Genomic DNA, 22,346 nt, shown 5'->3' on the forward strand with positions numbered 1-22,346 from the left:
GAAATGTATGTGGATGATGCTCTTGCTCAGCAAGATGCTCAGGTGCGTAGTAATGTGCTTCCCAATCTCTTCTTGTGCGTGTGATGCGTGCTGAAGAGAAGCCAACCTGTGAAATGGGAATAATGGTTCTAGTCTTGTTTGCAAGTCTTTAATGAGAGGTCTGTAGACAGGCTGGTTACCTGGCAGGGGCAGTGACATTTTGGTTGTGGGTTGCTGTGTCTGATTGGTGCTTGTTGGAAAACATCTGTGATCTAGACAAGCACGGGCCAGCAGTGCTCTAGCTCCGAGGAATTAAAGATCTCCTGCACGCCCAGTCTTCTCCATGAGCCTTACTTTGTCATCCGTAATGTCTGTGAGTGCCTCCACAAAGCGGGGGAGAAGAGATGGAGCACAGATGAGGTGCAGTTTATGTCTGTCCTCTGTACATGGAACAGGGATCACCTGCTGAGATGTAGGGCCCCTCCGCCGTGTCCCGGGTTTTCCTTTCCTTCCTTGCTTGTGTGTGCTGCTTTTGTAGGAGCTCCGTAGCTGTTCAGTAGATGTGAACTCTTCTGAGGCAGCAGGTGTCCTAGACAGAGCCCCATTGCATCCATTCCATTCGGGCTGTTTTATTCCCTCCTGAGACTGAAAGGGGCTTTAGAAACCTAAGTACAACTGGCCACTGCTCCAGCATGGAAAGCAGAGATCATGAAGTGTGACCCCCATTGGGGTGGGGAGGAGAGGAGCTAAAAAACTTGGTTGGCAGCACAAAGTAGCAGGTCTTGAAAATGGTAACAGCTATGGTAGGCCAGTTAGCAAGAGTGTTAGCAATGAAAACGAATTATTTCTGTGGGACGGTCCTGATTTAGCTGACCGTGCTGCAGGAATGATAGAATGTTCATGCAGTACATGAGGAGCTTGTTGCAAAGTGGTCCTTTGAATCTCTCTGGCTTTCTGCCATGGACTCTTCCCCCTAGTTTTTGATGGTAGTGAGGCATTGCTGACAAGGACATAACAGGCAGCATTAAATCTGAGATGTCAGGAGAGCTGGAAGGTGCTTCGCTGGCTGTGGGTGAGCGCTCTGCTTTTAAACGTTGTCTACAAAGTGGTGAAATGATTGGAGGTGCTGTGTCTTCCCCCGAGTGGCTGTTGTGTAGTTTCTGGAGGCAGACATGGTTTGTCTTTGTTCGTGGGCACAAAGCCAGGCTGGGTGGGACTTGGAGCACCGTGGTGTAGAGGGAGGTGTCCCTGCTACAGCAGCAGGGCTGGAACTAGATGATCTTAGGGGTTCCCTCCAACGCAAGCCATTCTATGATCCTGTGCTTTACAGACCCAGTTGGGTGAGAAAGCTTTGTGCTTTATGGTACGGTGTGCTTGGCCAAAGGGTGCTTTGGCAGCAGAGGTTTGCTGTCAGGAGGCATGAAGGCCTTCATGCAAATACTGCTGTGCACCAGGCATAGAGACATCAGCTCACAGCACATCTCTGACTGGATGCCTGCACTGCAGCTGCTGTTTGTTAACCTGGAGTTGCATCTTGGCAGAAGAAACACCTGCAACAAGAAAGTGCTGCAGCGGTGTGGAAAACCTCCTGCTTTTACTGGCCTTAATTCTCTTGTTAATTCTCTTAATTTTCTTGCTCTTTTCTCTCCTTACAGCAAAGTGCGTACGAAACGAGCCTGTGTGCTTTGCTGAAAGGCTGTGTAAACCCATGAAGGTAAACAGGTTGTGGAGTAAAATTGCTTGCTTCTTTCTTGCACTTTCGTGCTCGAGTCAGCAGCATCATGGCAATCGTGAGATGGAAGCTGCAGCCAGCCAGGAAACTGGCTTTTCCAGGGAAGCTCAGGCTTTTCTGCACATCAGACATCAGTCATATTCAGGAGCAAGTGCTGGTAATGGATCACTCCATTAATGCAGAAATGCTCTAATAAAGAGCAGCTCCTGCACCAGACTGGGCACTGAGACCTTTGTGTCTGTGGGTGATTCTCCAGCAGTTCTGTGGTTAGCTGCACATGGCTGCTTTGCTTTCCAGGGCCTGGGAACAGCCGACAGCACTCTGATCAGTGATGGTGTCCTGCTCCGAAATTGATATGCTGGATATCAGAAGGGAATTCCTGACCACGTATGGGAACTCCTCTATTCCTTCATGAAGGTAAACTTGCCGATGTGAGACACAAAAAGTGGGATTTTTCTGAGTGCCTTTAAGGACTGATCCCCCCTTGACACCTGTTGGGTATTTTAGAGCTGCTGAGATGACGCAGATGTTACAAAAACATACTGAAAATGTTCCTGACCATTCTTAAATTGTCTAGAAGGATACAAACACTGCAAAAAAAAATCTGTCTTAAGACGAATTTGACTTTAGAAGAACTTAAAAATTATTCATATTCCTTTTTTTTTCTTTTTTCAGTAACTCAATTTGCTCTGGCCTTCTCTCTTCCTCTCCTCTACTTTTCTTTCTGCACACTTCTCTCTCTTTTCTCTGCACCATTCCTTCCTTTCTTCCTCCATCTGCCCTTCCCTCTTTTGCTGTTCCCTCTGTTCTCCCTGCCCTCTTTTTTGTCTTGTCCTTCTTAGATCTGTTCTTCTTACCTGTATCCTCTCTCCTGTTCTGCCCTCTTTCTTTTCCCCTCTCGTTCATCAATCACTCTTCTGTTCTCCCCCTTACAAGCTCCTCTCTTCCCTTTTTTCTTTGTTCTGCTCTTTCTCTCCTCTCTTTCTCTCCTCTTTGTGACAAGAGGGCTCTGGGTTCCTTTGCTGGTGTGGCAAGGGAGGTGCAGACTCCCTTGCTGGTGCAGAAGGAAGGACAGAGGACCTTTATTGTAGGTGCTTACAACCTTTTATACCCTCACAGCTGCAACTGGTTACATGTAGGAACCAGGCGCCTCCTGTGTGTTTACGTCTGGCTCAAGTTACTGCTGAGCTGTTTTACTCATTAGCAAGATAATGCCTTTCTTTATCCCACATCCCCCCCTTCTCTATTAACAGAAAAAGAAGCACAGTTCAAAAACAATCCCAAAAGTAGCCAAACTAAAATTAATGCACTGAACAAAGGATGGGAGTACAAACAGTAGTCCATATTAACCAGTCCCAACGATTCCAATTCCTATTATTCCTTGTTGACGCAGTTGACAAAGTGTGTCTTGTCGCTGTGAGTCCAAACCACTGATGGAAGTGCTGTAATCATGTTACAGCAGATGATGAGACAAGTGGCCAGACCCCCCGGACTCACATGAGCACCGCCTGGACACCCCAAGACACCTCTGGGACATCTGCAGACCCTTCTGGATGACTCCAGGACCACTCAGACCCACACGAGGACTCCCTGGACCCTACCAGACCCTACATGGTCTGGATGTCCCTTGGGACATCTCCAGATCAGCCTGGGGACTCCTCAGATCTCCTGGGCCCACAGTGGGAACTTCCAGATCCTTCCAGGGTGCCACCGGACCAACCTGGGGACTGCCTGGACAGCCCAAGACCCCTCTGGGACATCTCCAGACTCTTCTGGATGAGTCTGGAACCCCCTGGATGCCCCCAGACCTCTGTAGGATGTCTCGTGCAGATCCTTCTGTATGATTCCAAGGGGGGGTAAGGGGGGTTGTATGGGGGGAGGAAAGGGTCAGCAGACTTCTGTGGGCTGGAGAGGGGGGTTGTGTGGAATCTAGGGCGGAAGGTGTGAGTAGGGCTTCTGTGGGGTGGAAAGTGGGTCTGGTGATGGAAGGAGGGGTGGGAGGGGAAAATGGGGAGTTGTGGGGAGCTTCTGTAGGGTGTAAAGGGGGTCTGGGGGCAGAGAGTGGGGGTTGTGGGGGGAGGGGGAGAGGAGAATGAGGCTTCCACGAGTGGAAAGGGGGTCTGGGGGATGGAGGGAGGGGAGAGCTGGTGGTTGTGGGGGGGCTGCTATGGGACATAAAGGGGGTCCAGTTGGGGAATATTGGGGATCAAAATGGGGGAACGGACTCCAGAGGTCAGGAAGGAGGGCATGGGACTCTAGGGGTCAGAAAATGGGGTCAGGAGCAGGGGGGGAGTAAGGGAAGATGGGACCCTGGGGGGTAAATTGAGGGGACTGGGGGATGGTAGGAGACTCTACGGATCAGAATGGGGGAATTGGAGCTGGGGTACTTGGGGGGATGGGGTATTCTGTTGTCAGAGGGGGCTGTGGGGGATGAATCCAGGGGACAAAATGAGAAGATTTGTGGGGGGGCAGGAAAGGGGACACAAGGGATCGGAGTGGGGGACCAAGGAAGGAACAAGAAGGGAGGGGGTCGGAAAGGGGACACAAGGGATTGGAGTGGGGGACCAAGGAAGGAACAGAAGGGAGGGGGTCGGACAGGGGAAGGGATCAGAATGGGGAACAGGGGCAGACACTGACAGAGGAACTGAGGGGACGAGTGGAAGAGGACTCCATCAGTGAGAATGGGGGAATTGGAGGTGGGGGACGGGGGGGGAGTGTAACCCCAGGGGTCAGACTGAGGGACTCGGGGGGTTGTGGGCCACCCATGGTGGGGGTGGGAGGAAGGCAGTAAAATACCATGGAATAGGGGGGTGGGGGGGAGGGAGGACACAGCACCTGAAGCCTGAGTGGGGCTCGAGGGGTAGTGGGGGTGAAAAAGATGTTGGGGGGGGAGGAGGAACGGAGAACCCTCAGGAATCTCCTGGGGAGGTGGGAGAGCAACTAGGGGAGGACAGAGCTCTGGGGATGGGTTGCAACAGGCAGGTATCAAGATACTCCCCTCTGTCCTCCTTCCAAGCTTATCTCTATGCAAGGACAAGCAGATGTCCAGCAACAATGACCGAGTGTTGAGTGAGCAAGTGTGAGAAGTTAAGTAATTAGTGATATATGCTTAGCAAGCAACAATTGATGTTTGTCCAGTATCCGTGTGTGTAGTTGAGTGTCAGGAAGATTGTGATCCTGAAGTACTCAGCCAATGAGGAACCAGGGGAGAAAGAGATAAGCAATAGAGATAATAGAGTAGAGATAGGGCATAAGAGATGTAATGCTGCTTTCTGTGCACGCTCCTGCTTGTGGGATGCCCACCATTGCAACTGCGAATAAAATCTGCTTTATCAGAGATACTGATAAATTATTTGGATATTTCCAACAGTATGAACATCATAATCCTCAAAGGAAAAGGAGGGATCCATGCGGGGTGCTCTGTTTGGCAGCAGGGATTAGCACTTCAGTTTAAGAACCAACATACAAGTTTAGCAAAAGGAATCCGTGAGTAATAGTTCTGAAACTTTCCATTTCAGTTTTAGGGGGAGAACAGCCTCATTTCTCCTCAGTAACTTTGCATGGGGATACAAAGGAACACTTCTCCCTTCTGCCTCAATGATTGTGCCTCACAAGAAGCATCGCAGTCCCAACAGAATACTTTGATCTTTTGCCTCAGAACGCACGAGGACATTTTCCTCGGGTCCCACACACTGTTAGGAAGAAGTGGCTCACTGTGGCCTTATCAGCCGCTCCGCTGGGCAGCCAGTAACATCTGAGTGCAAAAACACAACGCGCCGATGGAAGTCCATGTTAAGCTCTGCAAATTGCCGCAGCGCTGCGTTCCTGCCAGGGCTGCCGTCTGTGTGCGCAGGGGTGCGATTGGGAAACCAAGGCACAGGTGGAGCGGAACTTGGTGAGGGATGTGAAAAATAACCAGGGGTTCTACAGGCACACAGGCAGGAGACAGGCCGAGGAGAGCGTTCCCCCTCCGATGAGTGAGGACGGAGAACTGCCTTCCTGTCATGGAAAGAGACGAGGTGCTCAATAAGTGCTTTGCCTCAGCCTTCACTGCTGGTCAGGCTCCTCCCCACGCCTGCCAGGACCCTGAAGCCCTCGGTGTGGGTGAGGGGAGCGGATTCCCTCCCTTTAAGGACTGATCCCCCTTGACACCTGTTGGGTATTTTAGAGCTGCTGAGATGACACAGATGTTACAAAAACATACTGAAAATGTTCCTGACCATTCTTAAATTGTCTAGGAGGATACAAACACTGCGCAAAAAAAAAATAAAAAATAAAAAAAATCTGTCTTAAGAAGAATTTGACTTTAGAAGAACTTAAAAATTATTCATATTCCTTTTTTTTTCTTTTTTCAGTAACTCAATTTGCTCTTCCTCTCCTCTACTTTCTTTTTCTTCTGCACACTTCTCTCTCTTTTCTCTGCACCATTCCTTCCTTTCTTCCTCCATCTGCCCTTCCCTCTTTTGCTGACTTTCTTTATTCCACAGGGCTACAAGTGGGATTCTGAGGTACGGGGTTGTATGGGAACACAGGGGGAATGGGGGGGATGTGGGGAGTGGTTTTAGCTGAAAAAGGAGTGTGGGGTGGTGCTAAAGTGGTTTCATCACTTCCTGAGAGGGAACTGGGTTCCCTGTGGCCCAAAGGTGGGGCCCTGAGCTGTAACCCCACATTCACCATACTCCAAGATGACCACATAACCCCATATGTGTGACCCACAGCCCTGTGTGAACCACACCCCACATGACCCTGTGACTCCCTGACCCTGTCTTCCCCCATCACATTGCAGGCCCATGTGGCCCCAGATCTCTGGGACCCCTGTCCCCACCTCACCCCCACTATGTAACCCCATGTGACCTGTAGCTCCATGTCAGCTCATCTGACCCTACCATCCCATCTGACCCCATAACTCGCTGCGACTCCATATCCCCACGTAACCCCATAAATCTGTGACCCTGCAGGACCCTCAGGTGACCCACAACCCTGTGTCCTCACCCCATGTGGCCATAGAACCAGCTGTGTGTGGGGGAAAAGGCATCCCCTTCTCAGGGTGGGGCAGCTCCAGAGCCATCCTAGAGCTGCCCCAGAGCTGCCTCAAAGAAGCCCTGGGGTGGGCTGCAGCCATACATTTCAGTTTGGAGAGCTGGGAACTGGCCAAAGGGGCCACAAGAAGGACATGAATGCTTCTGTAGGGAAATAGCTGTCACAAGTTTTGGTGGGCAGGAAGCTTCTGTTTCTCCAAGTGGATGAGAACAGAACAAACAGATCCCACTGAGACTGGGGAAGGGACTGGAGCTTGGCTGCTGTGGTGCTGCATGGCAATGATGGAGACTTGAACCAGGGGGTTGTTGGGGCTCTGAGGGAATTATTGGTGGACTTTCATGGGAAAGGAAAGGGCAACCTTGGGGAAAACAAGGGGCAGCCAGGGGGATGGAAGGGACACCACAGGAATGCAAGGGGAATCTGGGCTGAGGCAAGGGAACAGCTAGGGGAAGAACAGGGGAACGTCCCAGCAACTGAGTTCTTTCAAATCCACATCTTCTACTTCCCAACTTAGCTGCAAAACTGCCAGAGGAGCTGCAGTACCGCTGTCCGTCTCCTGCCTGTGTCAGAAAGAGCTGCACGTTAGCGGGGTGCAACTGCCATTAAAAAGCCAATTCCACAATTGCAGTCACAAAACATTGCCTTCAGTATCTGTTACAGGCAGACGACCATGGCCTTGCACAGGAACCATTCCTACAGAGCAAGGGAACTCCTTCACTGCCTTAGCATGTGAGTAATACAGAGGAAAGGCCCCAAAGCCTTCAAAACATGCTATCAAGCCACCGACTTTGGAAGCTAAGCACACCCTTCTATTTCAAGAAATATCAAGACAGATCAATGCACTTTGCTGCTGGAGAGGGCTGTGCTGCATCTCCTGCTGCCATCCTTAGGCTGTCATCGCACTGCCCATCCGCAGCGCACTTTGAAGGCCTGCAGCCTTCGAAGAAAGAACAGAGAGCAGAGGGCTCTGCCTTGCATTTCCTGGTAGAACACAGAGATGAGCCGTACAGCCCTCGCTCTCAGAACACACAGCTCTTCTCTTACCAGCCTTCCATTCCTGCACAACGCTGTTCAAACTCCTCCTCCATCTCTCCCTTCACAATGCAATGTGCAGCCTCTCCCCAGCAATGAGCTCCGGGCTGTTTAATGCCTGTGCCATCATCGGGACCTGCAGAACAAACCTTGGGGTTAAGAGGTTTGATTAGACAAGCGCTCTGTCTAGCAGAATTCACCATCTTAAACACTTGAAATAAGCGACCTCTTGAAAGCCTTGAATCTGTGTGACACATCAGGAGATGCTGAACTAACCTGCAGCCTTCTCAAAAATGGAAGGGCTCTTCAGAACTCTCTGGAGGGGGAACAAAGAGGCACAAAGGTCTGACATCTTTGAACCACACCAGGGCCACAAACTCTGAGAACTACAAACACAGGGAAATTCTGCATGCACGCAGATCACATGGCATTACAGATCAACGCCGGTTTACCGCCACCACGCCAAGAGGCTCTGCAATGCCCCAATGTCTGCCAGTGGCAGTCTGTGAGGAACGGCCCTGCACAACACGCACACTCACGCAGGGTCTCCTCCTCCTGCTCCTCCAGACGCCGCGTTCCTTCCTCTGGCACACAGGGCTCAGCTGGTGCTGCTGCAGGCAGTGCTTCCCGTGTCTGCCCAGCCTAAAGCCATCAGACAGCGTTAGCAGATGCCTGGTGCTCACATACAAGCAGAAGTGCTGGTGGAAAATCACCGCACAGCACAGACTGAATGGCTGGTGCCTTGCAGGGAGCAAAGGCTGAGATGCACAACGTCCTCACCTGCTTGCTTCTTGGAAGCGGAGGTTCAGCAGCAGCTCCACTTGTGATTAAGTCCTCTAAACACCTTCTTCTTTCTTCCTGATTAGGAGAATGGATAGTGAAACCTTCTCTAAAGTCATTATTAAACAATATCTGTACCTGAAGCCCAAAGAGAAAACATGATTCAGATTTAAGACCACAAAACAGTCATATTCTATTCCAATACAATTTCAATTCTAATTTAAATATCATGACTAACATTTCACCTACCCTGCTATGGAAGAGGGACAGGGAGGGGCCCACATCCCCTTATAGCCCACCCTATAACCCCATATGGCCCTACACAGCCCCTTCTAGATCCATATCCCCCATACATCCCCTATAGCCCCATATCTCACTGTATTCACCATTAGCCTCCCACAGCTCCCTATACCCTTATGTTACCCTATAGGCCTCCAAATTACCCTACAGCTCCCAACAGGGCTGGTGCCAGCCTCTCGGGCTGTGCCTTCAGGTTGCCGGGCCAGTGCTCGCATGCCGAGCTGTGCCTTCAGGCCCCGGGGCCGGTGCCACCCTATCTGTGTGGCCCAGCTGCAGTGTTTTGCTCCTAAGCTGTGCCAGTGCCTCCCAAAAAGCCCTTCTCTTCCCACCAGGGATCTAAAGGAGCAGCGAGCGGGAAGGAAACAGTCTCCTCTCTGGCCGCCCACTGAGCTACGCCTTTCAAATGCTGCCAAATCCTGGGCTTTGGTGTGCTCTGCGTGACCAGAAGAGAGCGTGACTTTGGAAAATGAGGAACTCGAGATCCCAAGGCTCCAAGGAATGTAGCCACCCCATCTGCCAGAGCCAAGGGGTCTCGGGAGAGTCCCCACTGTCCCTCTGCTTTCCTTCAAGGAGACGGCACTGTCTGCTGCCTATTATCAGAGCAAGGGGAGGTTCTAATATATGTACAGCAGACAGAGAGATGAAGACACAATGGGTAGATGTTAGCCCGTCCAGTTTGTTACAAATCCAAGTTATTTAGGGAGATGGGGAAGGGAAGACGGGCGATAGAAAAGATGGTCCAGGATGGTTTGTAGTTCAGATCTTGATGTTCAGTAGTGATGGGTCATCAGGGGTTGTTGTTCGGTTGATGGCATGGCAACTGCACAAACTTTTTCACAAAAGAGAGTCAGCTCTCTTTGGAGGGCAGCTTCTGGCTTTGGGATCTCAGCAGAAACTTTGTTCCCATCTCCCGGGCCTTGCCAGCAGATAAGAGGGAGCAGGGAGGTCTTCCCAGTTCTTCCATACCAAGCTGGAGTTTTTAGTCACAGGCCAGATCTTGCGCCAGTAAACACTCCTGAGCAATCTCTTCCGAAGGCAAACAGCTCCAAAGAAATGCTTTCCAATGTAAAATTGCCCACCAAGTGATGTTTGTTGCCACACCCACCTCTCATCTCCTAGATGAGTCAGAGTCTTATGGCAAGAAGTGCGTCAGAAAGCAGACTGTGAGCCAAAACCAAAGAAGGGTTCAGACAGGCACCCAGGAATGGCACAGATAGGAATCGCGCACCTGCTTTCAGCCTTGGGTGGAGCTCTGCTTCTCCTGGGCACCCCATGCCCTGCTCAGCGTGGGCAGGACGTCCCCCGCCTGGGGAGCCCCGCATTGCTCTTTGCTGGCTGACTCTGCATAGATCTGGTCCCCTTGCGTGTCCGTGGCACCGCAGCAGAGGCGTCGCAGGTGCGCTCCTCGGTCAGTCTGGTCTCAGAGCTCGAGGGGGCTTTCATCGCACTGTGTTCTTCTCCTTTGCCACTTGGAGGTTGCGCTGCCTGTGCTGGATCCATCTCTGTTGCTTTGCTTTTGCTAGAGCATTTTCCTTTTTTTTTTTTTCTGAGGCTGCTTTTTGGCAGAAGATGCCCCTGGGACCGCTGGCAGCTGACTGAAAGGATACAGTGGAAGGGGTCTGCCTCTAGATGAGTGGCTGATGGCTTTGGGGCCGTATCCTGCAACCCCGAGCCAGGATCCTTGGCTGCAATGCAGCCTTCCCCACACACAGCTCTCGGGTTGTGCTGGTGCTTTCCTGAGGGCTGGAGAGGGGCCGGCCGTGTGAAATGGGGGCTCCTGGCAGCCCCTTGCCACCCCTCCATGTGCTGCATTCACGTGCCCTGAACAGTGACTGCCTGGTGTTGGGCAATGGGCTCTCGTCGGGTCAGGGAAACACCCCATGCAGATCCCAACCCTGAGCCTGCAGTCTCACCTGGTCTTCTTCTTGACATCGCTTGTTCTCTTCTCGGGCTGTTTTTCCACCAGAAAGGTGACATGGATCCAGCTGGGGAGGGGTGGCAATTGAGGAAATTCCTCTGGAATTGGGAAGGAGAGATCTCGTCAGAGAAGACTGACTGTGAACCTGCTGGCCAGTGACATGCAGGGGTGCTCAGGCGTGTCCCAAAGCACCCGAGAGAGCCGCTCTGCTCCCCTCGCAGATGCAGAGACCGCGGGCCCTCTGTGCCTCGTGCCCAGCTCCTCCTCTCGGGTGCAGCTCTGTTTTGGGACTGCATTAGTGGCATTTGCTTTGGGAAAGAGGAGCTGGGTGTGCAAGTTAGGAGGGGTTACCCTGTTTGCATCCAGCATGTGCGTGCAGTGCTGATAAACATACCTGCTTTTATCACTCCTTTGTGCTTATGGAGTTTCCGCAAGTCAGCTGGGGTTATGATTGTACTTGAGGTTTAGGCTGGAGTTCTGGTTATGGTTGGGGCTGTGGTTTGCTTTGGGCTGTGGTTGCTCTTAGGGTTGTCATTAGTGTGGCAGTGAGGAGCAGAATGCGAACGTCTCCAAACACTTTGGACTGGCACTACTTCCTCCACACCCTCCGGAACCACTGGCGTGACGCTCTGCCCCTAGGCCTGGTGGGCGGCACATCTTCCATCTGGCAGAGGATCAGCAGTGTCTGCTGCACCAGGCAGCGCACGGCCGGCTCACTGTCCCCCTTGGCACCCTGCAGGGCTGCAATGGAGCAGGGCTGTGTCACCATGTGGGCCCCACAGGGTGCTTAACAGGGCGCGGGGCAGTGGGGGGGGCGGCTCACCTTTACGGATGTCCAACACCATCTCCTGGTTCTCATTCCTCAGCTGCCGCCCCAGCATCCCTGTGCACACAGCCACTGTCAGCACCCGCCCTGCCCCATGGTGCCTGGGGACCCCACAGCGCCCTCAGGACCCCCACGGTACCCCCAGGGACCTCCATGGTGCCCCAAGGACCTCCAGAAACCCCACAGTACCCCAATAGTGTTCCCATCATCCCCACTGACCCTACAGTGTCCCAGAGAGCCTATGGTGACCCCCATGGTATCCCAACTGCTCACAAGAACCACGATGGCACCCCAGTGACCCCCAGAGACCCTATACAATGCCCCAGTGAGCCCCATAATGCCCCACTGATTCCAATCTTGCATCAATAACCCCCAAGAACCCCATCGGTTCCCCAGTGATCCCCCAGGCCTCCCCTGCGCATTCAGTCAGGGGTGGGGGCAGAAAGACGGGGACCCATCAAGGCCGGGACTCACCCAGGAAGCGCACGGCCACCTCCCTCACAGGTGCCTGGGGGCTGTGCAGGTGCAGCATGGCCTCCTTCAGGTACTGCTCCGCAACTCTGCCCCTCTTCTGAAGCTGCAGAGAACAGCACAGTGGAGGAGGCACCCGCAGAGCTGCCCCCCCTCTTTCTGTCAGAGCAGGGCGGGTCCTGGGGTAGGGGAGAGGGGTTGAAAGGTGGGGGTCCTTACCAGGCAGTCAGCGATCATCCAGACCTGCGCCGAGCTGGCCAAGCGTTGCAGTTGCTGCCAGCCCAGGAGCTTGGCGGCATGGATCAGAGCATTCCGAGCAGCCTGGGGGACAGCGACACAGTTGGGGAGGGGGCTGGAGGGAGAGCCTGGGGGGCCACCACCATCCCCACCCTGGGGTGGCACCACAGCTCGTCTTGGCCTGCAGAGTCTGAGGGAACGGCGGGGGGGATCTGGTAGGGTTTTCCTAAGCTTAATGACTGTATGGGTGGGTGTGGAGGAGCAGGGGAACTGGGAGGATATGGTGGGGAGGATCTGGTATCTAGGAGGGCTGTATGAGTGAACAAGGGAGAGGGATATGGGAGGACTGTATGGGTGGGCATGGAGGGGGGTTGCTGGTCAGACCCGTTGACCTCAGAGGCTTTGCCCAGCGTTCACAATGCAGTGACTCAGTGGGGCGGGCCGTGGTCATGCCAGGTGACCCTGTGACCCCGTAACCCCACGAGCTGCACCCACCTGGGCCACGCTGGGGATGTCCTCATTCATATGAATGAAGAGCGGCAGCAGACTCCTCTCCGCCTGTGGCAGCAGCTGCTTCCTGTCTGGCGCCTCCAGCAGCAGTGCAAAGAGCTCCATGGAGCGCCTGCGCAGCTCCGCATTGTCCTGGAAGGGGACACACACAGGGAGTGGTGCTGAGCTCTGCACGGTGCGGGGGTGTTTGGGTGCTCCCTGCTGCCCCGCGCCCCTCACCTTGTTGAAGCAGGACAGCAGCTGCACAGCCAGCTGGCCAAGCACACCTTGGATGCTGGCAGGGTGCTGTGCCAGGATGCCCCGCAGCAGACACACGGCCTGCAGTTTGATGTCAGTCCGCATGTCATGCAGCCACAGCAGCACGTCGGGCAGCAGAAGCTGCATCCTCCTGGCATAAAGGTTCTGCAGCCCACGCAGCGCCAGCTCTCTGCTCTCTGGCCATTCGCTGTGGATATATTTCCTGAAGATCTTCTCTGTGCAGGCGTCATCCTCCCGGTGCCCCTGGCAGCTCCACATCTGTGATGAGTGGCAGTCAGCAGGCGGGAGGGGGCTCAGCCCCCCGTTGCTCTGAGGGGACCCCCACACCATCCCCACACCTACCTCGAAGTAGAGCACCATGGCCGGGACCTCCCTCCACTGCAGCTGGTGGTGCTGCAGCAGCTTCTGCAGGTGGATGAAGATGCGTCTGCACTGACCCTGGCAGTTCCTCAGCATCACCCTGTGGGATGGAGGTAGGGCAGAGCCCCTGTTGGGGGCTGACCCTGCCGGATCCAGACTGGGGGTGGGGGACTGGAACAGCCCATCCTGCCCCACAATGTGCTCTTCCACCTGCACACCTCACCGTGGCACCCCTGAGCACTCCCCATCTTGATGCCCACTTATTTCAGGAGGGCAGCATGTGGGGCAGCGCATGGGGCACCATGTGAGGCAATGTGTGGGGCAGTGTAGGGCAACACATGGAGGGGGTTGGGGCCGTACTTGGCGAGGGAGTGCAGGCCATTCCGCCACGTGGCAGCGCCCAGCAGCTGCGACCACAGGTCGTGGATCTCCATGAAGAACACCAGGTTGTCCATCTCAGTGCACCGCAGCAAAAGGCACACCGCCTCAACCACCATCCTGCACGGAAATGGGGCAGTGAGGGGTCAGGGGTCAGCGTGGGGTCAGGGGTCAGTGTGGGTGGTGCCCCGGGTCAGCGCGGGCACGGCGGTGATACCTGATGGCGGAGGTAGGTGCACTTGGGCGGAATGGCTCCTCCCTGATGGTGGCGGCCTCCAGAGGACCGAGCTCCTCGGAGGACACCAACTGGATGATGAGCGCCACAAAGAGCTCCGGGAAAAGCAGTCGCACCTGCGGGCCGTACTCCAGGTTCTGCAGGAGCTCATGCAGCGCCGTGGCCGCCTGCGGAAAGCACCCGGACAGCGCTTAGCACTGAGCTGCTCCCCCGGGTTGGGGGGAGGGAGGAGGGAGTGTTCCTGGGAGACCCCCAAACTCACGGCCAGGGTAAGGGTGCCGTTCTCAGTCTCCAGGCCCAGCGGTGTGATCTCCAGCAGATGCAGCAGCTCCTGCACCATCTTTGGTACCACGTCCACTGAGGACAGCGCCAACTGCCACAGCTCCCATATGTCCCTACAGCACAGAGCCATCCTCAGCGGGAGCCCCTCTAGGAGTGGACTGGGGGTCCCTCTCTGCATAGGGTGGGAATCCTTCTATGAGTGGGGTGAGGGTCTCTCTATGTGTGGACTGAGGATCTTTCTCTGCATCGGGTGAGGATCCCTATCCACGTGTGGTGGGCATCCCTCTCCACATGGAGTGGTCTCCCTCTCTTTGTGGAGTGGGGGCCTCTCTCTGTTTGGGATGGGGGTCCCTATCCACGTGGGGTGGAGGTCCCTGTCCTTGTGGGATGGGGGTCCTTCTCGACGGAGGGTGGGGGCAGCGCACTTGTCGCAGGTGGGAGAGCAGTGCAGCAGGCTGAGTGTCATTGCATGAGGGTTGGTGGCGGCCAGCCAGGGGAAGATACCACGGATGTGCCTCAGTGCCTTCTCCTCTGTGATCAGCTTCCTACTCCTGTGGATGGCTGTCACGATGCGCTGCACCTGGAAGGGTCATGGGGACAGCAGAACTTCACTCCAGGCATCTCCAAGAGGGGCCACGTGCCCTGAAGTCTCAAATCAGACCAGTGCTGTGCAGGACAACCCAACCCAACACAGCCTTCCAGCACCCAACCCAACCCAACCCCACTCTACCCATCATGACCCAACCCAACACAAACCCAACCCCCAGCAAACCCAACCCCACCCCACCAGCCAGCACCCAACCCAACCCAACCCCCGTCATCCAACCCAACCCAAACCCAACATCCAGCACTCAATCCAAACCCAACCCGCAGGACCCAACCCAACTCCCAACCCAACTCCCAGCCGCCAATTCAACCCCACCCCCCATGGGCTCAGCCCCCCAGCAAGCAGCTGCTGGTCACTCACATCGTTGAGCATAGGCTTGAAGTCGACCATCAGCATGGCCATCAAGATGGAAGCAACCTGGGTGTTGTAGTTGCTGCAGTCCTTCATTCCCTGCAGTGCCAGGAGGATGAGGTCGGTCGTTTCCCAAGAGTGGAAGTGCTTTGCAAAGCGCTGGGGAGGAACAAATGCAGAATGGGGGAAGGAACGTCAGCCATGTTCCCCCCATCCCCACAGACCCTGTGGCCACAAGTCCTGGCGCGGCGATCCCTCCTCACCTGCAAAATGACCAAGGTGTTGGTAGTCCAGCTGAGGGAGAACTCGTGCTCATCTTCCCACTGCTCCTGTTTCCCCTGCTCATCCGACTGCGCTTCCCAGCCTGGAAAGGAGCGCGAGGCATGGGTGTGTGAGCGGTGGGAGCCCTGCAGGGAGCTGGACAGCTGCCCCCACCCCGAGCGCGGGGCCGTGGGGCACAGCTCCCCAATGCCATGGGGTTCTTCACTGCTCTAAGCAGCAGCTGACGCAGTGCCATCCACACTCGGCCCCGTGGGACGTTTGCAATGGATGGAGGCAGTCAGCAGCCGTCTTCTTACGGCTTCTCCGCAGGATAAATGTGTAGAGGTGACGGAGAGCGTTCAAAGCACAGCTCTGTGTTTTGTCCTCCTGGAAGGCGCAGCACAGGATGAGGCTTCCCACCAGCTGTCCCAGCACAGGCAGGCGGAACTCGCCACAGCAGATGGATCTGGATTGTCCCGAGGAGTGATGGGGCTGTGCATGGAGAGCAGAACGTTGAGCGCATCCCCAGAGAGGGGAGAGCGGGGAAAAGGAGGGACAAAGACTCCATGCCGTGGAGGTCAAGTCCTTACCCTCTCCTGGCAGTAATGCACCAGCGAATGGCTCAGCTTCCAGATGCGCCCCACTGCCCTCTGGCGCGCAGCTGAGTTCTGCATGGAGGTGAAGGGCAGCAGCACCTATGGGAAGAGGAGCTGCTGCTCTGCCCTGCGGCCCCCCGGATTGCCCCAGAAGGTTTTTGGGGTGGTGGGGATGGCGGAAGAACACCCCTCCACCGTGTGGCCCCCACAGGCACAGCTCACCTGGAAGACGTTTTTCAACTCCTCTTCGATGCTGGTGGTGGGGTGGATGAACACCAATGTGTCCAGCATCTCATCCAGAGCCCTGAGAGTCTGCAGGACAGACAGAGTGGAGGGAGATCAGAGGAGAGGGAACAGGGGATGCACAGCAAGACACTGTCCTGCAAGACAGGGCGATCCTGCAGCTGCCCAGCACCCACCTTGGAGTAAAGATTAGTGTCCAGGTCCTGCTCCGAGGGAAGCAGGAGGATGCTCTGGAAGCATACAACAAAGAGAGGGATCTTTTCCTCCAATGCTCCTTCCACCTTGCTGCAAAAACAAGGTTTGTGATGGTGAGAGCACTGCGCTGTGGGACGTGGAGTTGACCCCCCCTTGGGCAGCACTCTGCAGAGAGGGGGGGCAATGCCAGGAGGAACCCCCTCCTCCATGGGGATGTGTGGGGCAGAGGGAGTCCTGAGAGCTGCTGTGGTGAGGGTTGGTGGGTTGGGGTTGGAGTTGGGGTTGGGTTTAAGTTTGGAGATAGGACTAGGGCTAGGGTTAGAGTTAGGGTTAGGGTTTAGGTTGTGGTTAGTGTTAGGTTTAGGGTTAGGATTAGGGTCAGGTTATGGTCAGTGTTAGAGCTGAGGCCCAGCAGGGCTGCAGGACTCCCTCGGCTCTTTGGCCAGCCCCAATGGGGGAGAGCAGCAGCCCAGTACTGCCAGGATCGTCCCCTGGGGCTGCGGGGCCATCACAGCAGCAGTGGGGCAGTACCTGAGGGCGGTGATGGTGGCTATTGCTTGCAGCCGCAGTTCAGAGCTCAGCTTTTCCTGCGGCTCCTCTGCCAGCAGCGCCTGCAGCACAGCGGGATGGCACCGGGCACTCAGTGCTCGCAGCACCGGGAGGAGCGGAGCCGCCCACTGCCCTCCCTCGAGCACCCACCGCCCCTCACCGTGATGTTCTCCACAAGATCGTTCCGGCAGCAGAAGATGCGCAGTTCCTGCGACGTGTTCCTCTCCGCTGTGGTGTTGCAGATGGTGCGGATGCTCTGCAGGAACTTCATCTTCTGCTCCTCATTCTGAGGCTGTCAGAGAATGGGGGGAGCGTGAGCAGGGGGCCAGGGGAGCACAGCCCTCCTGCGGCTGAAATGGGTCCGGGGTGCGGATGGGGCACCGCCGCGATGGCAGCGGCCGCAGTCACCTCTGTTCTCCGGACAAAGGCCTCAATGTTGTCCATTGCGTAACGCTCCACGGCACACACGGGCATCCTAGAGGTGTCCGAGTGGGGAGCTGGAATTGGGAGTACAGGGGGGGTTGGAATTAGAGTTGGGTTTAGGGTTGGGGTTGGTGTTGGGATTGAGGTTGGGGTTGGGGTTCAGGTTAGGGTTGGGAGTTGAGGTTGGGGTTGGGTTTGAGGTTAGGTCTTAGGGTTAAGTTTAAGGTTCAGGTTGAGGTTGGTTTAGATTTTGGTTTAAGGCTGGGGTTAGGTTTAGAGTTAAGGTTGGTGTAAGGGTTGGGGTTGGATTAGGTTGAGGGTTAAGGTTGGGGTTAGGGGGTTAGGGCTGGGTTAGGGTTGGGGCTAGGATTAAGGTTTGCGGTGAGGCTTGGGGTAGAGGAGCCCAGAGCAGAGCGAGGAGAGGAGGGGCTCTGCCCTCTGCCGCCCCACGCAGCCCCTGCACCGTGCAGAGGGCGCTCCCCCCCCAGCCCTGCGGGGACCCTCACTCACCAGGCGGCACAACAGTGGGCTCCTGGGGGGGTTTGCCCTCGTCCTTGGCCTCCACAGGGCGGGAGGGCTTTCTCTCCTCCATCACAGAGGATGAGGGCTGTTGGGGACCGGCCATGGCCTGGGCAGCCACGGGCGGGAGGAAGCGCTGCGGTTTGACCCGAGGGGCGGTTTGCACCGCAGGTCTGCTCGCGTGCTGTCCCATCAGAGTCCTGACGGAAAGTGAGGGGCACAGCGCTGGCACTGCTGGACCTGTGGGGCACCGGAACGCGTGACAATGGGCCCCGCTGTGACTCAGTGCCCCGCCCGCGTGGGGCCCCTGCAGCGCTCAGCTCTGCTCAGGGCTGCTCAGTTCCTCAGCCTGCGCTGAGGAATGGGTTTCTTATTGTAATTATTTTATTAAATCATTAAAAAAGAGGGCAACGGAAGCACAAAACTCAGAAATTGGAAATTTGTGCTTCACATTGAGGCTGAGCCGCTCCGGGGGGGAGGGGAGGGAGGTTCATGATTTCCCTGATGAGTTCACCAACGAAAGTTGGGGTTGGAGTTGGGGTTGGGATTAGGATTATAGTTGGGGTTGGGGTTGTGGTTCGGGTTATGGTTGTGATTGGGGTTGGGATTCTGGTTGGGGTTCTGGTTGGGGTTGGGGTTCTGGTTGGAGTTATGGGTTAGTTGTTGGTTGGGGTTGGCGTTTGCTTTGGGGTTGTGGTTGGTGTTAGGGGTTTGTGTTATGAATCACAGAATCATAGAATCACAAGGTTGGAAAGACCTACAAGACCATCCATCCTCCCATCACCACTGCTACCACAAGCATTAAACCACATCTTGTAGCTCCTCATCCAGACGCCTGTTGAGCACTGCCAGGGACGGCGACTCCACCACCTCCCTGTGCAGCCATTCCAGCGTCTGACCGCTCTCTGAGAGAAAAAGTTCTTCCTTATGTCCAACCTAAACCTCCTCTGCTACAACTTACGGCTCCTTTCTTGGTTTGTTGCCTGGGAGAAGAGGCCAAACCCTCACAGCCTCCCTTCAGGCAGTTGTAGAGAGCAGTGAGGTCTCTTCTGAGCCGCCTCTTCTCCACACTGAACAATCCCAGCTCCCTCAGCCGCTCCTCATAAGATTTGTGCTCCAGACCCCTCACCAGTTTCACTGCCCTTCTCTGGCCACGTCCTAGGGCCTCAATGTCTTTTTTGTAGTGAGGGGCCCAAAACTGAACGCAGTACTCGAGGTGCGGCCTCACCAGTGCTGAGTACAGGGGGATGATCACCTCCCGGCTCCTGCTGGCCGCACCGTTTCTAACGCAGGCCGGGATGCCATTGGCCCTAACAGCCACCTGGGCACACAGTCGGCTCCTGTTCAGCCGAGCACCAACCAGCACCCCCAGGTCCATTTCCTCTTCACACTCATCCAGCCACTCAGCCCCAAGCCTGTAGCGCTGCATGGGGTTGTTGTGGCCAAAGTGCAGGACCCGGCACTTGGCCCTGTTGAACCTCATCCCATTCACCTCAGCCCAGCGATCCAGCTTATCCAGATCCCTCTGAATAAGGGGGCCTCCCTACCTTCGGGCAGATCCACACCACCTCCCAACTTGATGTCATCTGCAAACTTACTGAGGGTGCACTCAATCCCCTCATCTAGGTCATCAATAAAGTTATTGAATAAGATGGGCCCCAGTACCGACCCTTGGGGGACACCACTTGTAATGGGTCGCCAGCTGGATAAACTCCATTAACCACTACCTATTGGGCACGGCCCTCCAGCCAGTTCCCTCTCCTCCATGGGGATGTGTGGGGCAGAGGGAGTCCTGAAAGCTGCCGTCGTGGGGGTGGGTTGGGGTTGGGGTTGGACTTGGACTCTTGTGCAGCCCAATAAAAACCAGTAATGACCAGTATGGCCTCCTAGTGGTCAATGGAGTCCCAGAGGATCTAGTAGGATCCAAAAGGAGCGCACACCTGTACGGACCAGAAAAGACCAGGATGGACTCCTAGTGGTCAGTAGAGACCCATAGGAACCAGTAGGTGGGCAAACCAGTCAGAACCCATACAAGACAGTCCCATAGGAATCAGTAGAAACCAATAGGAATGCACACCCATATGCCTGGTGCCGGCCTCTCTGGAGGTGGCTTTAGGCTGGTGCTGACCTCTTGTGCTGTGGTTGTAGTTTGAAGCCCAAGTTTAGGAACCAGGGGAGGAAAAGAGAAGTCAGGTCATAAAAGGGCAGAAAAGACGGAACGCCATCTCCCTCAGAAGCAGGTGTGCTCCTGCTTGCGGGACGCCCACCACTGCAATTGTGCATAAAATCTGCTTTATCAGAGATACCATTCTGACAAATCACTTGGATATTGCCAACAATGTGGGGCCTCGTTTGAGATCCTTATCTTCAGGGGATCCTCCGCTGATTTTATCAGTCCTGTTGACGTGTGGAAATCAAACTCTATAACCACAGAGTAGTCACAAAGCAGTTCTGTCAGTTCTGTTTTATCAGCGCTGTGCACACGCTGGATGCAGGCGGGGATATTCGCACCTAGCCTGCATACCGGAGGGCAAGAAAGGCACGTGCTTACAGAACAATCTGCTTACATATACATTAGATGTCCAAGCAAAGGCTGGATTATTACGAGTCCCCAGAACGACTGACATTCCCTCCCTCACCCCACGCCTCGGCTCTTTTACACGCGCGTGTCTCTCGCTGCTCTTTCTGATGAAGGTCACCGTGTTATTTTAGTGGGTTAGGATGGAGGACGCTTGGCTGGCTCTGGTCGGTTGTCTCATCAGCCACAACTCCGTTCACCAATCTGCTGCTTCTCCATCAATTTCTGGTTTGCCGTCTCAGTCTGCTGTCTCACGTTGCAGAGACAGGGGAGTTAACGATGTTACCCGGAGAAACAGAGACCTGCTGTGTGCAGTGACTGTCTCAGTCTGTAGAAAAGCATCTGTTATGGGCAGCGAGAACCTGGCTAAGCGAGGTCAAACCTGCAGCTGCCAATTCAGCACCCCATGAAGGCACATAACTTTTAACCTGACTTACTTTCCTTAGTTCATTTCATTTCATTTTTCATTTCATATTACATTTCATTTCATTTCCTTCCTTCCAATTCCTTCCTCCCTCCCTCTCCTCCCTTCCTCTTCTTTCTTTCCTTCCTTCCTTTCCTTGCTTCCTTTCTTCACTTTTCTCCATTCTATTTTCCTTCCTTTCTTATTTCTTTCCTTTCTTTTCTTTAAGATTAGATCTCACTATATCGTCCAGATCCCCGTCTTGCTTTTCCCTTTCTCCATGCTCTGCCCAGATCCCACTCTACAGCCACCATCCACGGAGCTCTGCCAAGTTGGGAGGGAGTGCTGATTCGACTGAGGGGAGAGAGGCACTACAGAGGGACCTGGATAGGCTGGATCGATGGGCCAAGGTAAACTGCATGAGTTTCAATAGGGCCAAGTGTCGGGTCCTGCTTTTTAGTCACAGCAACCCCAGGCAACCCTACAGGCTTGGGGAGGAGTGGCTGGAAAGCTGCCTGATGGAAAGGGACCTCGGTGTACCGATGGACAGTCGGCTGAATGCTGAAGCCAGCAGCGTGCCCGGGTGGCCAAGAAGGCCAATGGCATCCTGGTTTGGATCAGAAATGGTGTGGTGAGCAGGACTGGAGAAGTTATCCTGCCCCTTTCAGCACTTGATCTTGGCCTCCCTTCGAGTGTAAAGGTCCTGGGGCCCCCAGCAAAGGACAGATGCAGAGCTCTTGAGAGGGGTCCAGAGGAGGGCCACTAAGATGATCAGAGGGCTTCAGCACCTCTGCTATGAAGGAAGGGGAACTGGGCTTGTTTAGGTTGGAGAAGAGAAGGCTCCTGGGAGACCTCATTGTGGCCTTCTAGTACTTGAAGGTTGTGTGTAAAAAAGAGGGGGAATGACTTGGGTGGATAGTGATAGGACAAGGAGGAATGGTTATACACTGAGACAGGGGAGGTTAAGGTTAGGTATGAGGAGGAAGTTTTTCGCTCCGAGGGTGGTGAGGCACTGGAACAGGTTACCCAAGGAGGCTGTGGATGCCCCATCCCTGGAGGCATTCAAGGCCAGGCTGGATGTGGCTCCGGGCAGCCTGGTTTGGTGGGTGACGACCCTGCACACAGCAGGGCTTTGAAATGAGATGATCTTTGCGGTCCTTTTCATCCCAGGCCATTCCATGATTCTGTGATGATTCCATGAAATACCATACCATTCCATGCCATCATGTGCACCCAGGGCCAAGGGGTCTTGGAAGAGCCCCTCCGGCATCTGAAGGCACAGA

General features: G+C 54.9%; 1 protein-coding gene, 1 long non-coding RNA gene and 1 pseudogene across 2 annotated transcripts; 1 reads left to right on the forward strand and 2 right to left on the reverse strand.

Annotated features, from left to right (window-relative positions):
• Nucleotides 1-2: 2 nt before the first annotated feature.
• Nucleotides 3-3,156, forward strand: LOC116217664 (uncharacterized). Its single transcript, XR_014880268.1, has 4 exons — nucleotides 3-42; nucleotides 1,635-1,868; nucleotides 2,009-2,128; nucleotides 3,105-3,156. It is a non-coding gene; the product is annotated as an uncharacterized LOC116217664 (long non-coding RNA).
• Nucleotides 3,157-6,187: 3,031 nt separating this feature from the next.
• On the reverse strand, nucleotides 6,188-8,135 carry LOC116217663 (uncharacterized; annotated as a pseudogene).
• A 3,046-nt stretch (nucleotides 8,136-11,181) lies between these two features.
• On the reverse strand, nucleotides 11,182-18,499 carry LOC109364526 (maestro heat-like repeat-containing protein family member 7). Its single transcript, XM_085212226.1, has 20 exons — nucleotides 18,074-18,499; nucleotides 17,549-17,637; nucleotides 17,301-17,432; nucleotides 17,123-17,202; nucleotides 16,573-16,681; nucleotides 16,376-16,465; nucleotides 16,148-16,252; nucleotides 15,875-16,049; nucleotides 15,560-15,660; nucleotides 15,306-15,455; nucleotides 14,764-14,918; nucleotides 14,319-14,451; nucleotides 14,039-14,223; nucleotides 13,804-13,941; nucleotides 13,045-13,543; nucleotides 12,811-12,957; nucleotides 12,298-12,399; nucleotides 12,082-12,184; nucleotides 11,605-11,664; nucleotides 11,182-11,522 (listed from the first exon to the last, which is right to left on the reverse strand). Exons 1-20 carry the CDS (start codon nucleotides 18,273-18,275, stop codon nucleotides 11,371-11,373), a joined length of 2,907 nt encoding a protein of 968 aa, XP_085068352.1. The 5' UTR covers nucleotides 18,276-18,499; the 3' UTR covers nucleotides 11,182-11,370.
• Nucleotides 18,500-22,346: the final 3,847 nt, after the last annotated feature.

The sequence above is a fragment of the Meleagris gallopavo genome, chromosome 31, assembly GCF_905368555.1.
Source record: "Meleagris gallopavo chromosome 31, MGAL_WU_HG_1.1, whole genome shotgun sequence".
In the NCBI taxonomy this organism is placed as follows: domain Eukaryota; kingdom Metazoa; phylum Chordata; class Aves; order Galliformes; family Phasianidae; genus Meleagris; species Meleagris gallopavo.

What these genes read in the sequence shown, in the direction of transcription:
- LOC109364526 (XM_085212226.1), bottom strand. Translation starts at nt 18,275, where the DNA reads ATGGGACAGCACGCGAGCAGACCTGCGGTGCAAACCGCCCCTCGGGTC. An exon ending in GCCACCATCACCGCCCTCAG is followed by an intron (nt 16,682 to 17,122) that starts GTACTGCCCCAC and finishes TTGTTTTTGCAG; the next exon opens with CAAGGTGGAAGGAGCATTGG. An exon ending in TGCATTACTGCCAGGAGAGG is followed by an intron (nt 16,050 to 16,147) that starts GTAAGGACTTGA and finishes CTCCATGCACAG; the next exon opens with CCCCATCACTCCTCGGGACA.